This window comes from Bufo bufo, chromosome 2 (genome assembly GCF_905171765.1).
Source record: "Bufo bufo chromosome 2, aBufBuf1.1, whole genome shotgun sequence".
Taxonomy (NCBI): Eukaryota; Metazoa; Chordata; class Amphibia; order Anura; family Bufonidae; genus Bufo; species Bufo bufo.
The window spans coordinates 755,629,561-755,645,467 of NC_053390.1; the positions used below are offsets into that span (position 1 = coordinate 755,629,561).

A 15,907-nucleotide genomic window follows, 5' to 3' on the forward strand; every position below is an offset into this window, starting at 1 on the left:
TCGCAAAACAAAAAGGAAAAAAAAAACACATTGAAAAGAACAAGATGATTACTAGTAATGCTTCCCACCATTCCTCCGGCTGCCCAGTTCAGTACTTCAACGATTTTTACAGGCCTTAGAAAACCTGACCTTCACCTAGTGGTAAATACATGAGGTTAGATTCTGTCACAGTCTGCATCAAGTTCCAGGTCTGCCGGCACAGGTGGTCTCAGACCATTCCCGTCAGGCACAGAGTGCATAAAGTGACATTGTAAAAGCAGAGGGCGCCGCAGAGCGTCATACCCTAAAAGTGCAATGTGCTGCAGAGACCTCGTATGTAGCTTACTGTCAGAAGCAGATGCATTAGACAGTGATGGCTAACCTCAGTCACGCCCGCTGTGGATTAACTACAAGCCCCAGCATGCTCCATTCATTTCTATGGAGTTCTGAGAACAGCCAAGTAATTGTACATCTTGAGAGTCGTAGTTTTACCACAGCTGGAGTGTGGGAGCATCCCACAGCATTATGGGATGGAAAGCACGGTGGCTCAGTGGTTAGCACTGGTGTCTTGGTCCTAGGTTCAAATACGACCAAGGACAACATCTGCATGGAGTTTGTATGTTATGCTCATGTTTAAGTGGGTTCCCTTCCATACTCCAAAGACATACTGATAAGCAACTTAGATTGTGAGCCTTATTGGGGACAGCGAGAGATGATGTCTGTAAGACGCTGCAGAATATGTCAGTGTTCTATAAGAAGGGAAGTACACGGGGAGCGTTCTCCCTGTGACTACTCGGGGATCAGGCAGGCAGATCACCTGAAGAAGCAGAACACTCAGCATCCATCTATGATGACTGCACATAAAATATCTTGTGATTCTGACTGATCTAAAGAGAGCTGCAAAATGTAAGGATGAAGACGAGGATGAGGTCACACACCACATGAGCTTGCTGCAGAAACAACCTCATTCAGATGTATGGAGAAGATTCCTAGTCTCAGAAGTTGTTTTAACCTCTAGTGAAGCTCCATCTCAGAGTTGACGGCTGTTAAGGCAGCAAAGGAAGAGGGTACGGTACATTTACTAAAGCGGTAAAAAAAGAAGTCGCAAAATTATGACACATGCCATATTTGCCCAATAATTTGAGACTTGTTGAGCTTCTTGAGCTTTTGGAAAAGTGGCAGGGCTTAGCGTGAAGGGCTTCATGCGAACCACCAGATTTACTACAACTTTCTCCAGAAACTGGCTCAAGTTAGAACTGTAGTCTACACCAGTCCTTAGCTGGTGTAGACTTCAGTTTCTGGCACACAGAGGGGCAGAGATGCACCTAATTTATAAAGAGGCATCTGCCTCACCACAGTACCAATTTGTGCAAATGGAGTCTACATAATTTTTGGCCATGAAGTGTTGTCCTCTTCTGTTCTTAGTCAGGTTTCTTAGATGCATCAACTAGGTGAAAATATGGTGACCGTACGGGGATTGTCAACCAACTTTTGCAAAAAGCCCTAAATGGTAAACCAGACTTCTAGTCACTATACAGCCCCATGTTACCACAGCATGGTCTCCCACTGTCTTATGACATCTCCCCACTAGTCACCCATCAGTACCTGGAACATATTCATAAAGCTGGCTTTTTAACCAGTTATTTGTGCCGACTTTGTACTTAAGAGAACCAATATCCAGCCTCACACCAAGGACAGCCAGTGCCCCGGACAAAGTCAGGATAAGGCTTCACTGCCTCAGCAGGTCTACATCTGTTGGTGGCAGCACACCACTGGAATAGTGAAATAACAATATTTTAGGCCTCATGCAAGAACACGTAAAGAGAAAAAACAGCCCACAATAACCAATCACAATGCAGGTTTCATTTTTAAATAGCAGCTTAAGAAAATAAAGTTGTCCACTAATTGACTGTTATCGGCAACAAGGCCAGTGTTCCTCTTACGTTACGGATAACTCAAGCCCTAGATTTTCCTTGCGCTCTAGCAGAAATCTTTGGTCATGTTCATTGGTTGCTGAGGACACCATTTTACATGCTACAGAATGAAGAGGAAAAACCCGAAATATGTAAGGTTACTTTCACATCTTCATTTTTGCTGGACTGGTCATGGGTTCAGCAAAAAGGCTTCCATCATAATACAACCGTCTGCATCTGGATCCGGTTGTATTCTCTCTAAAATGGCCATGACAGATCCATCACTAAAAACCATTGTAAGTCAATGGGGGATGAATCCATTGACTTACGTTTTCATACCAGATCCATCTTGCTCCGCATCCCATGCCGGACATAAAGACACTGCTTACAACAGTTTTCTGTCCGACATGGGAAAGCAACCAAATGGAACGGAATGCATTGTGGTGCACTCCGATCAGTTCTGTCCCCATTGACAATGAATAGGGACAAAATGTAAGCTTTTTTCCTCCAGTATTGAGATCCTATGACCGATCTCAATACTGGAAAGGAGAAATGCAGATGTGAAAGTAGCCTAATACGCTACTGTCAAAAATAATTGTGCTGGTAATACTCAAATTAATACTAAGGGCTTATTGTACGCAAAAAGGTTTAAGGGGTTCTCCAGGCTACAGATACTGATGAGCTATCCTCAGGATAGGTTATTAATACCAGACTTGTAGGGGCCCGACACCTGCACAGGCAGAGCAGCCACAGGGCCGGAAATTATACAATGTAAAAAGCTGTAAGACGACAGCAACATACAAACTGTAGTGGCCATAGTGGGGTACTGCAGCTCGGCTCCCATTAAAGCAAATGGGAGCAGTACGCCAGCGCTTCCGCTCCATACACTGTATAGTTTGTGGCTCCATTACTGCCCAAAAATACTGACCTGTAGAGGTGTGGGGTTTCACACCAAGGTCCTCACTGATATTGATCTATCTTCAGGATGGTAAATAATTATCAATATCTGAAGTGCTTAACACCCCCACAGATCGGCTGTTTTGGCTAGCCAAGGCCCCAGAAACTATACAGCGTCGAAGCAGAAGGCTCCGCACATTGTGTAGTTTCCAGCGCCAGCATGCTGAAGCTCGGCCACTACACAGTGTATGGCGTCATCTGCTAACAGCTTTGTACTGTATAGTTTCCAGCAGCATGGCTTCCTGGAATAGCTGATCTGTGGGGGTGAGGGGTTTCAGACCCCCACCGATCTGAGGTTGTCCTGTGGATAGGTCATCAATATATGCAGCCCAGAGAACCCATTTGAGTAAAACTAGTTCTAGTAGTGGAGAGGTTCCCCACAGCAACCAATCAGAATGCAGTGCTCAAATTTCAGAGGCCTTTTGGAAAATAAAAGCAGTGTCCCGATTGGTTGCTATGGACGGTGCACTACTTTCCCCTTGCACCAGTTTTGATAAATCTTATGTCGTTTCTCTCACAGACACTTCATGACGACTCTTACCTTGGCAGAGTTGTTCCCTTGACAGAGTTTTCCCGGAAAGTCTTCTCATACTGCGGGAGCTCCACAAACTCAAACAACCACTGTAAAGTCTCTTCTTCTGTCCAGTTATGAACTGCAAGAAAGACAATTCATTAATACGAAGCACAAAATATCCTGATGTCAAGAGAGAGTCCAGTAGTTACTGCACAATACATGACACTTGGAGAATGCTGTGGCTGATCTGTGTAGACTGGGATAGGTTTTGCTTTCCAAGTGGGCCCTGCCAATTTCCTGCCTGCGGAACTGCTAGGATTAGCAGAACAAGGATATAGGCTATGCGTGGAAGCAGTGTCTACACCGGCATGGCGCCTGTGCAGTCACTACGCTGAAGCCGTTAATCTTGCAGTAAGTGGGCGCCTCTACACCTGTGAGGACAGCCTTTAACATGTAAAAAAGTTCTGCTGAGGAGACAAATCGATTTGTTAGAATCGATTCATTCATCTCTATTAAAGGACATCAAAATATCTTGCTGCTCTGGCCCCCGCCGGCCCTGCAGTGGTCACACACTGCCCATAATTCAAGAAACCACTGCAACCAATCACTGGCCTCAGCAGTCATGTGCCACTCATGCACGTGACCACTGAGGCCAGTGTATGGCTGGCTTCAGTGGTCAGTGAAAGTGACATCACTACAGGCCCAGTGGGGAATGGAACGATGGGACCAGAGACACAGGAAAGGAGGGGTTTTTTTTTTGTTTTTTTTTAAAAAACAGATTCCTGCTCCCTGCCAAATTTAAAAAAAATCTTGAAGAATCCACTTTAAAACCACTTTCCTAATATTAGGTAGGTCACTCTAGTGCCACCAACTAGCCCTGACTTAAAGCATGCACTCCAAAGATCTTTGAAGATGTTCGGTAGTATCTGGCTTTAGGTTCTGAAGTTACAAGCTGTGGCCTCCATGGGCTAGACTTCTGTTCTGACATCTTTCAATCATAGCCAGCAGTAACTTTTAGCAATCTTGGTTACAGTAGCTCTGGTGTGAGATTGGACCCAATGTACTGGCCTTCTATTCCCAGCATGCATCAATGGACCTTGATGCCCATAACGTTGGTGCACTAGCCATCCTTCCTTGGACCACTTAGTAGGTACTAGCCACGACACTTGCTGTTTTGGAGACGCTGTGATCCAGTCGCCCACTTCTTTATACGTGCTCATTTACCCGCGTTTACACACAAGCCAAGATCTGCTGCCTCATATAATCCACCACTACACTAATGCCACTCTCACGAGACAACCAAAGTTTTGCACCTCACCAGACCAGTATATATTTATTGACCCATTAAATTTTTACACAGTCATCATTTCTCACCATCCTGCTCCCTCCTCTCCTTCCTTCATCCCACACGTTACAATGCAGCTATTTACTCAGTAACGCGGGTGTATAACCCACCACCCAGAAGATAAACTCAACCTATAGAAGAATAAAGGATGGCAAGGTTCACATTTCCAGCTCTGGCTTGTTTGCACGCCTCAGTGACGTTACATATTCTCATATTTCACTAAACGAGGAGAAAACCACACCGTCAGCTCTTTTAGCCATTTTACCATGAAGTTCATGTTCAGTCTAATCGCTGCCTCCTATTGCTTTCTATGAAATTATCAGATTATCCTCAAAAACATCAGTTCTTAAATTTTATTGAGCCATTGTGATAAAACATTATCAATTGTCATAGGTTTTGACAAGATGATGAGCTGATTAAAAAAAAAACAAAAAAACAACTAGTGTCAGAAAAAGATAAACGTCCGTCATGTTGTACGTGTCATACACGGTGAAAGATAATTAGTATTTTCAGACAATACTGTAAAACACTAAATCTTGCTGATATTCAATGGGATCCTCTGATGTTCACGTTCATCCTCTGATTGCTTTGATCAGTGATCAGGTGGGAGGGGGGAACATTAAAGGGGATGTCCAGAATGTTACCTTATCATATATACACAGGTTAGAAGATAAGTGCCTGATCAGTGGTGACCCACCCCGATCACGAGGACAGGCGTCCTGTATTCCAGTTTGAAAGGAGTGCTGGTCGAGTCGTGCCTGTGGCTCTTTCAAACTCTATGGGACTGCGAGAGATAAACAGGTGTCTGCCATCTTTCCAGTGGTCTCATCATTCAAGCAGAGTAATATTGGTGCCATGTTCTTGTGATAAGTGAAGGCCTTAGAAGTCAGACCTTCACTGGATCAGACATCATCAATCTCAAGATATTGTAAATGCCCCAGGCCTAGAACCCACACAGATTTTACCAACAAAATGAATGCTTAGAGGGCCACTGAGTTAGTTTAGTAATAGACATCGGTCATAGAGACCTATCAAAAGTTTTGATCAGTGGGGGTATGATCGCTGAGACCCCCATGGATTGCATAGAACAAGGAAGAACCACTCGCATATCATTCTCTCTCTCTCGATCACTCGAAGTCATGGGCCCGTCTCCATTCCATCCTCTACAGTAAGAATGAGTGCGCTATGCGTGCACTTCTCTTTCCTCGTTCTAGTCATCAATGGGGGTCTCAGCACTCAAACCCACTGATCCAAATTTTTGATCTCTCTATGGCATATGAAAAGCTTTGGCAGAACTATGATCCTTTAAACATTTTATAGTTTACATATAGAATTGACATAAAACGTCATACTGGCCCTATGTGTACATTAACATAGCAGTTTTTGCATGCGGTAATTCGCCTGCAGCGTGTTCTCATTACACCAGGCACTGTGTACAATGCTCCCGGTTCTGTTATATAAAACACAACTTCAGCTGGTGTTGAGATGTGTTGTCAGTCAACTGCAATCAGCAGAAGTATGAGTGCAGCTCCGGAGAATACTGTAAGGACATGTATAGCAGATGACTTTTTAAACTGGACCTGCCTCTGTTAATTAACTCTCTCTATTTTGGTCATTCTCATTCTATCAAAATATTTTTCAGTCTGCGAGGAATAAGATGGAAGCTGTGGACCACGAAGCCGTGTGGATGCAGATCTCTCTAAAGTCACTCATTTACTAGCGGCTGAAGCCCTCAGAGAGTGACACGACTCGTAGGAGTTAAAATCCGTACCACCTCTCCCATCAGGAATGTAAAAAGTATAAGTGAAGCTCATGACTCTCACATTGGGACCATATAAGGAATAAGTTTCTCCTGTTATTCAATGAAATTGTCTACCTCGGTGATTAGTCCTGGAGTCTTACTTCACATGGATTCAAGCTATTCTGTTTTCCAAATTGTTATAAATATAAAGCATTAAAGGGCTTCTGTCACCCCCCAAAAGTCAATTTTTCATTTTTGGGCTAATTAAAATCCTAGTGTGATTATTCAATATATAGTGCTCTTACCTCTTTTCTGTTTAGGTTCTTTAAAAACCGCACCTTTTATAATATATTAATTACCTCGCTACCAGCAAGTAGGGCGGTTACATGCTGGTAGCCGCTGCATCCTCCCTTAAAAAAAAAAAAAAAAACCCTCCTCCTGTTGATTGACAGGGCCAGCGAGCGCTCCTCCTCCTCCGGCTGGCCCCGTCTGCAATTCAAATCCGGCGCCTGCCCTTACGTGTCTTCATTCGGCGCAGGCGCTCTGAGAGAAGACGCTCGCTTCCTCAGCACTTCCTCAGTGCGCCGATGACGTCTTCTCGTTCGGGTTTAGAGGTGACGTCATCTGCGCAGGCGCACTGAGGAAGCGAGCGTCCTTCTCTCAGTGCGCCTGCGCGAATGAAGTCACGTAAGGCGCAGGCATGGTATTTGAATTGCAGACAGGGCCAGCCGTAGGAGGAGAGCGCTCGCTGGCCCTGTCAATCAACAGGAGGAGGCGGCTACCAGCAAGTAACCGCCCTACTTGCTGGTAGCGAGGTAATTAATAGATTATAAAAGTGCGGTTTTTAAAAGAGCCTAAACAGAAAAAGGTAAGAGCACTATATATTGAATAAATCGCACTAAGGATTTTAATTAGCCCAAAAATGACTTTTGGGGGGTGACAGAAGCCCTTTAAAGGGGTTGTCTATCTAATCTAGCCTTGTGATAGGCCATCAATATTACATAAAGCATTAAAGGGGGTGTCCAGCCTCTTAAAGTTAATCTATCCTAGCACTCGTTCTTTACATCGGTCTGGACAAGGATATATATTCATAATGCAGACTGCTGCACTTAGTGGCAGAGTAAATTTAGGTTTGTAAAAACCAACAGTTTTTTTGTTCCACCGATTACTATAGGTGAAGTAAAGGGGTCGCCCAAGACTTAAATATTAAAGAGAACCTGTCATCAACTTTATGCTGACCGTACTGAGGGCAACAAAGTAGTAACAGAAATGCTGATGTCAGCGGTGTGTCACTCAGGAGCTAGAAGTAAGAGGTTGCTGAGAACCAGCATCATAATCATTGCAGCCCGAGCCTGGAAAAGAGTCCAATCTACCTGAGAAGAGTCCTGGTTATTCCTAATCTCCTGCTCTCCCGCCCATCTGATGATGATTGGCAGTTCTCTCCTAGAGAGAAAGGGAGAAAACTAAGTAGAAGCCTCAGTCATCAGCAGGTGGGCAGGAGAGCAGGAATTCATGAATAACCAGGACTCTTCTCAGGTGGCCGGGACTCTTTTCCAGGCCCAGTCTGGAATGATTGTGATGTTGGTTCTCGGCAATCACTTACTTTTCAATGACAGACCGCTGAAATCAACTCACCTGTCTCTACTTTATGCTGCCGTTAGTATGGGCAGCATAAAGTTGATTACAGGTTCCCTTTAATGACCTTCTTCAGGATAGGTCACCAAACTAATATTTGATCAGTCATCACCCCCACTCGTCAGCTGTTAAAGGGGGGCCGCACAGCTTGGGTCTCCTGCTTGGCCTGTGATGTCACTGGGGTCTTGGGTTCAAATGCGACTAAGGCTACTTTCACACTTGCATTGTTAAATTCCGGTATTGAGATCCGGCAGAGGATCTCAATGCCGGAATAAAACGGATCTGTTTTGATTTAGCACATCAGATGCATCCATTCCATTAGGATGTGATTGCGTGAAATCAAAACGGATCAGTCACTAAATACATTGAAAGTCAATGGGTGACTGATCCGTTTTTATGACCAGACAGAAAACCGCAGCTTGCAGAGATTGTGTCCGGTCAAAAGACTGAATGCTGCTGAAATGGAAGACATCATGATGCATCCTGAACGGATCTCTCTCGGTTCAGAATGCAGGAGGATTAAAAGGAAACAACAACAACGCAAAATGTGAAAGTAGCCTAAAGGCAACATCTGCATGGAGTTGTATGCTCCCCATGTTTGCATGGGTTTCATCAGGTACTCTGATCTCCCCACTGGGGACAGCAAGTAATAAGGTCTATAAAGCGCTATGGAATAGGTTGGTGCTATACAAACAAGAGAAATAAATCCCTCGGTAACGTAGTCTTCCTGCAACTCAGTCTCATGCAAGTGAATGCGCGTGGGCTGCTATACAGTGTACGGTATGAAGAGGCTCAGCGCCTGGACGCTCCCCTGAATTTTAGTTTTGTCCTTTGTACAGGTGAAGAACATAGAATGTCTTTCATCTGAAAACCACTTGGCAAAACCAGATCAGTTGTAAATGTTGGTGCCATGGCATAAACCGTGATGAATACTTCCACCTATCTAGCGAGCTATGGACATACATTGGAGCACAATACCTTTGGTCTACTGGACTATGGTCACACACACCATAACACTCTTACATCACTACCAGCTCAGACACTACAGAAGTCGCAATTCCTTATGACCGCAGATTAAGAGAAGAAGGAAAGTCCTTCATAATATTCTGGTCGCAAAACCTATTTTTTTTTTCCCTTTGTTTTTGGCGTGGAGCGTAATCCACAGTAACACAAGCCATAGCTTGCCCAGATTTAGCCGCTGAATAATCACTACAATCACTCATTGTACGGTATTTATCCAGATTAATATTTAGAACATTTTTGTGGATCGCACTCACAAGCTGTGCTTTCGCTCGGGTCTACTTGGTAAGTGTGGATTTCCTTTCATCTTGGACTTCATTCTCCGATTCTTTACTAGAGTAGTGTAATCCGTTGTTTATTGGAGCGTGGGCTACACCGCAGAGGCACGGCGAGTTACAAAGTGTGAGATCCAGCCAAGGTTTTATGGTGACATTCTGGAATAATCATTTCTGGTGAACTAAACAAAAACTTCAGCTTTCGTGGAAGAGGACTAAAAGCAAATAAACCATTATAAGGTTATTAGTGACTAATACTGAGCTTCAATACATAATGAAGTTTACACGTGACAAGTCTGTTTAATAAGAGTATAGGAACAGCTTTGTGGCAGGTAACGCTGCCAAAGTCAGTGCAACCACTGATGTTCAGTGAAGTTGGAGAACCTTCATCTAAAAGGGGTTGTTCCATCTGATTCCTGCAGGTCTGGCAGCTTCTTGGTAGAGGTACCTCCAGGTGGCTGCACACTTTTTTTGCAGTGCCCACTCTTAGAGAAATATGGTATTACATGATACCCATTGAAATGGGTAATAAAATACATGGTCTTGATGTTTCCTCCACAGTGGGAGCCATAGTTTGTAGCAGCTCTGTAAACTGGCACTAGGAGAGCCCCTCTATGATACTCTTATGACCTAACAGGATATAGAAACAGGGCTCGTCTCAGATCTTTACTGAAATTCTGACACTCTAAGTTGTCCAATTACTCAGCGTCTCTTTGCTTAAAGGGGTTGTCCAAAATTTTGATATTGATGGTCTATCCACAAGATAGGTCATCAATATCTGATTGGAGGGGGTCGGACTCCAGGCACCTCCACTGATCAGCTGTTTGAAGAGGCTGCAGTGTTCTGGTGAACATTGCGGTCTCTTCCAAGGCCAGTGATGTCTCGTCACATGGCCTACCATGCTCAGTACCATTCAAGTGAATGGGGCGGAGATGCAATACCAAGCAGAAACATTATAGAGTATAGGACTGTACTTGGTAAGCTGTGAGAAGGTCGCAGCACTCACAGAAGCCCTGTGGCCTCTTCACACAGCTGATTAATGGGGTTGCTAGGAGTCAGACCCCTACCAATCAGATATTGATGACTTATCCCGAGGATAGGCCATTAATAGCAAAATCTCAAACAACCCCTTTAATACATTTAGTGACCAGATTATTATGACCAAAAGACATTTTACTGGAGTTTTCGTAAACTGGACCATTAAGACAAAAACAGTAGGTGAACTGCTATTGGATGCTGGCTCTGTTGAAGAGTTGCACAGGTGTAAAGTCTTTTATTTCATTGAAATCCCAAGTAGGTACTTTCATTTAAGTGCAACTTAAAAAACTGCAATGTACAATACAAAAATGAGCACCAGGATGCAGTCTATTGTAAGCCCTCCCCTAAAGGAGAAGATCCCTTGAAACCTTCAGAGCTAGAAGGCCTAGTAAGGTCCAGGGATGGCCGATTCGGGTTCTCCGAAGCTTAGGGAAAGCCCGTCTTGCTTCTGGTTTCTACCTTAGCTAACCAACAGGAGTCGAAGTCAAGGTTTGGATCCCTCTAAAGCAAGGGGGGGTTGTGTGCAGGTGCCCCAACCCCCCTTGCTTTAGAGTGTGGACTTCCAGTATGGAGTTGGACAACCCAAGAGAGCACCACACCATGAAAAGATCCTGAGATAGGTCATCATTACGACTGGGACACCCAAGGTACAGGCAGACTGATGTAATAGATTAACCTGAATTAGGCAAATCAGATTTCTCCATATACAGTACATTGCCAGGCATTACACTGTATGGGGACCAGCACAATGTTTCGCACCATGTTATAAGTAAGTAGCCTTAATAAACTAACTAGTAAATGGATAACTTGTTTTAAGCCTGTATAGCAAGAGAAATTGTGAAGAATAAGGGAGTAAATACTTGGGTGAATATACTTTCTACAAGTACAAAGTTCCTCTTATGCTGCCAGTACAATGCAAAAAAGGCACGGAGAGCACAGGGTGTACAGAAAATCAAGATGCGGAAAGTTTATTACTACAAGTCAGTCAAGCTAGTATACCTGTGTCCTGCAAGTTTAAGGACCAAGCTCTGGTGTTCACTTGGGGCCAGTCCAAAACACACAATCAGGATTTTAATCAGTTCCTGGGATGAGCTATACCAGGATTACTGCTAAATAGGAAGCTTACATAAGGAGAGTCATATTTGGAGATTTCATTTTTAGTTCTATATAAGCTAAAATTCTTTAGTCCCTGCTGACCCAACACTAATTTATGAATTCTTTGGCTTAAAGGGGTTGTCTCCCCTCAATAATTGATATCCAAGTTGAGTAAAATACACTGCTCAAAAAAATAAAGGGAACACTTAAACAACACAATGTAACTCCAAGTCAATCACACTTCTGTGAAATCAAACTGTCCACTTAGGAAGCAACACTGAGTGACAATCAATTTCACATGCTGTTGTGCAAATGGGATAGACAACAGGTGGAAATTATAGGCAATTAGCAAGACACCCCCAATAAAGGAATGGTTCTGCAGGTGGTGATCACAGACCACTTCTCAGTTCCTATGCTTCCTGGCTGATGTTTTGGTCACTTTTGAATGCTGGCGGTGCTTTCACTCTAGTGGTAGCATGAGACGGAGTCTACAACCCACACAAGTGGCTCAGGTAGTGCAGCTTATCCAGGATGGCACATCAATGCGAGCTGTGGCAAGAAGGTTTGCTGTGTCTGTCAGCGTAGTGTCCAGAGCATGGAGGCGCTACCAGGAGACAGGCCAGTACATCAGGAGACGTGGAGGAGGCCGTAGGGGGGCAACAAAGCAGCAGGACCGCTACCTCCGCCTTTGTGCAAGGAGGAACAGGAGGAGCACTGCCAGAGCCCTGCAAAATGACCTCCAGCAGGCCACAAATGTGCATGTGTCTGCTCAAACGGTCAGAAACAGACTCCTTGAGGGTGATATGAGGGCCCGACGTCCACAGGTGGGGGTTGTGCTTACAGCCCAACACCGTGCAGGACATTTGGCATTTGCCAGAGAACACCAAGATTGGCAAATTCGCCACTGGCGCCCTGTGCTCTTCACAGATGAAAGCAGGTTCACACTGAGCACATGTGACAGACGTGACAGAGTCTTGAGACGCCGTGGAGAACGTTCTGCTGATTGCAACATCCTCCAGCAATGCCAGCATTACCGTTTTGGCATTGGGTCAGTAATGGTGTGGGGTGGCATTTCTTTGGAGGGCCGCACAGCCCTCCATGTGCTCGCCAGAGGTAGCCTGACTGCCATTAGGTACCGAGATGAGATCCTCAGACCCCTTGTGAGACCATATGCTGGTGCGGTTGGCCCTGGGTCCTCCTAATGCAAGACAATGCTAGACCTCATGTGGCTGGAGTGTGTCAGCAGTTCCTGCAAGATGAAGGCATTGATGCTATGGACTGGCCTGCCCATTCCCCAGACCTGAATCCAATTGAGCACATCTGGGACATCATGTCTCGCTCTATCCACCAACGTCACGTTGCACCACAGACTGTCCAGGAGTTGGCAGATGCTTTAGTCCAGGTCTGGGAGGAGATCCCTCAGGAGACCGTCCGCCACCTCATCAGGAGCATGCACAGGCGTTGTAGGGAGGTCATACAGGCACGTGGAGGCCACACACACTACTGAGCCTCATTTTGACTTGTTTTAAGGACATTACATCAAAGTTGGATCAGCCTGTAGTGTGTTTTTCCACTTTAATTTTGAGGGTGACTCCAAATCCAGACCTCCATGGGTTGAAAAATTTGATTTCCATTTTTTTATTTTTGTGTGATTTTGTTGTCAGCACATTCAACTATGTAAAGAACAAAGTATTTCAGAAGAATATTTAATTAACTCAGATCTAGGATGTGTTATTTTTGTGTTCCCTTTATTTTTTTGAGCAGTGTAGTTATGCAAGTCTCTGTAGAAATAATGCCTCCTGTTTTTAGTGTTAAATAAATAAAAAACCCTTAAGACTGCTCATCTCTAGGGGGTCACGTCCACTCCTGCACAGCAGCGGTGGTCACGCTTGTGCAAAGAATTCTGGCCTTTCCAGGAGTGAACGCATGCGCAGTAGCTCCCGTCCCTGGCCTCTTGGTAGCTCACCTCTCGGGCCGCCTCGTATGTCCTCCGGTTTTTAATATAGAACAGCTCCAAGGCGGGATTACATTATCCCAGCGCTGCTTGCCTGTGCCCCCATACAGCTCAAGGTTAGATTTCCAGTTTAATTCTTGTATTTCGGTGCTACACTGCACAAATGCTGTACATTAAAGTTTATTAATTTTTATTACGGGAAAGATGAAAAATAAATAAATTGGATGCCACCAGTTTATTTTCTACACCAAACATAAAAAATGTTAGTGCATGGCCAAATGTGGGATAAATGCTACAGATTCTTAGCACCAGAATTTACTGGGACACCATATACAGAACTAGCAAAGTGGATAATATTTCAGAAATCTCATCCACATGATTAAGGAAAAAACCTGCAGTATAAACCGACTTGCGCTGCAGGTTTTCAGTCCATAACATGTCAATTTACCGGCAGCTTTCAACCTTTGCAATACAGAGGTGGAAGATCCGCTGCGACTCTTGCAGTAATGTCCACTGCAAAAAAAGTGCATTTTGGGTGAACTTCAGATAAATCTGCAGTGAACACACGACATGTGGATGTTCCCTTACATCTTCATTGTAAACATGGTTATGTTTGTGCCGACACCAAATATATCTTATCTATGTACTTAGTCTTAAAAGGGTTTTCCAAGACTTTAATACTGATGACCTATCCTCGGGATAGGTCAGCAGTATCTGATTGGTGGGGGTCCCACAGCCAAGACGCCAGAGGATCATCCATTTGAGCAGGCACTCGAGCACGAAGTAGAGCTGCAGCCTTCTCCGTTCTCACCAAGCACAGCGCCGTACATTGCATAGTGGCTGTGCTTGGTATCGCACTCAGCCTCAATAACTTCTATAAGGCTGAGCTGCACCTAGGTCATGTGACCGAAGACAGCGACATCACTGGTCTAGGAAAAACTGAGAAGGCCGCTGGGCCACTACTTTATCGAACAGCCAATCGGCGGGGGTTGCGGGTGTCGGACCTCCACCGAACAGATACGGATGACCTATGACCTAAGTCTCTTGATATCTCTGTGTAAGATAAAAAGAAGTTATATTTTAGTTTTTGAAAAATCTTAAAAAATAATTTTTTTCTTTTTACTATAGAGCATGTGTCTGCGTGTGCACAAAATGGAACATGGTCAGACAGCCTGGTTAGGATTGGGCTGCCGCCCGTCACACATGAGGAGCATGCCAATAACTTGAGTAGATGATAGAAGGGAATATTGATGGTTGCAGACAGTCTCCTCATCATTTGACCCCTATATGTAGAAGCCACAGAGCCACGTTAAAGTGCTGGACTACTAACCCAACAAAAAAACACTGCCCACATAAATACAATAAAGTATTCCCAACTACTTTACTGTCTACTGGAAATAATTGTGATGGCCATTATCAGAGACCGTCATTTCCTAGGAATGAGGCTGAGCTAAAAAGGAAAAAGAAATGTGTTGGTCCCATGTTGGTATGTGCCCGCATTGCTGAGAAACATGATGTCTCAATACAGGCAAAATGAGCCTCTAGGTGCAAGGGGGGCGTTGCCATTACACCTAGAGGCTCAGCAATCTCCAGGGCCAGGCGAAACCATCATCATGCCTGGCCCTGTCAGTGCAGAGGGCGCGGCAGATGGAGAGAGAGCTGAGCCTTTAAGTGCATTGACAACGCCCCCGTTGCTCCTAGAGGCTCATTTGCATATATTAAACCATCATTTTTCTCCGCAATGCGGACGCATGTGAACATGGGACCAACACAGATTTCTTCAGGTGCCAAGTGCACATGTAACAGGTCAGCCAGGGTCATAGGGACAAATCTGCTGACAGATGCCCTTTGGACAACTCAATCACATGGGTATGACTGGTTAGAAAGCAATCATTTATTACGGATTTCTCTTACATTTAAAGGGGATTTCAAGGGCCTTGGGATAATATATAGATACAGTCATGTGAAAAAATTAGGACACCCTTTGAAAGCATGTGGTTTTTTGTAACATTTTTAATAAATGGTTATTTCATCTCCGTTTCAACAATACAGAGAGATTAAAGTAATCCGACTAAACAAAGAAAACTGAAGAAAAGTCTTTTCAAGATCTTCTGTAAATGTCATTCTACAAAAATGCCTATTCTAACTGAGGAAAAAGATAGGACAAACCCTTGCCCCTAATAGCGAGTGTTACCTCCTTTGGCTGAAATAACTGCAGTGAGACGGTTCTTGTAGCCATCTACCAGTCTTCGACATCGGTCTGAGGAAATTTTACCCCACTCCTCAATGCAGAACTTTTCAGCTGTGAGATGTTTGAGGGGTTTCTTGCACGTACAGCCCTTTTCAAGTCACCCCACAGCATCTCAATGGGATTCAAATCTGGACTTTGACTTGGCCATTCTAGGACTCTCCATTTCTTCTTTTTCAGCCAATCTTTGGTT

General features: G+C 44.4%; 1 protein-coding gene across 2 annotated transcripts in view; it reads right to left on the reverse strand.

The window, feature by feature from the left end:
- The window catches only part of STIM2 (stromal interaction molecule 2), an 87,151-nt gene that overhangs the window by 22,068 nt on the left and 49,176 nt on the right, over positions 1-15,907 (reverse strand). For both annotated transcript variants that reach the window (XM_040419010.1, XM_040419009.1), the window contains exon 4: positions 3,391-3,502. In XM_040419010.1, the coding sequence (XP_040274944.1) occupies positions 3,391-3,502 (112 nt within the window). The remainder of the gene's footprint in view (positions 1-3,390; positions 3,503-15,907) is intronic.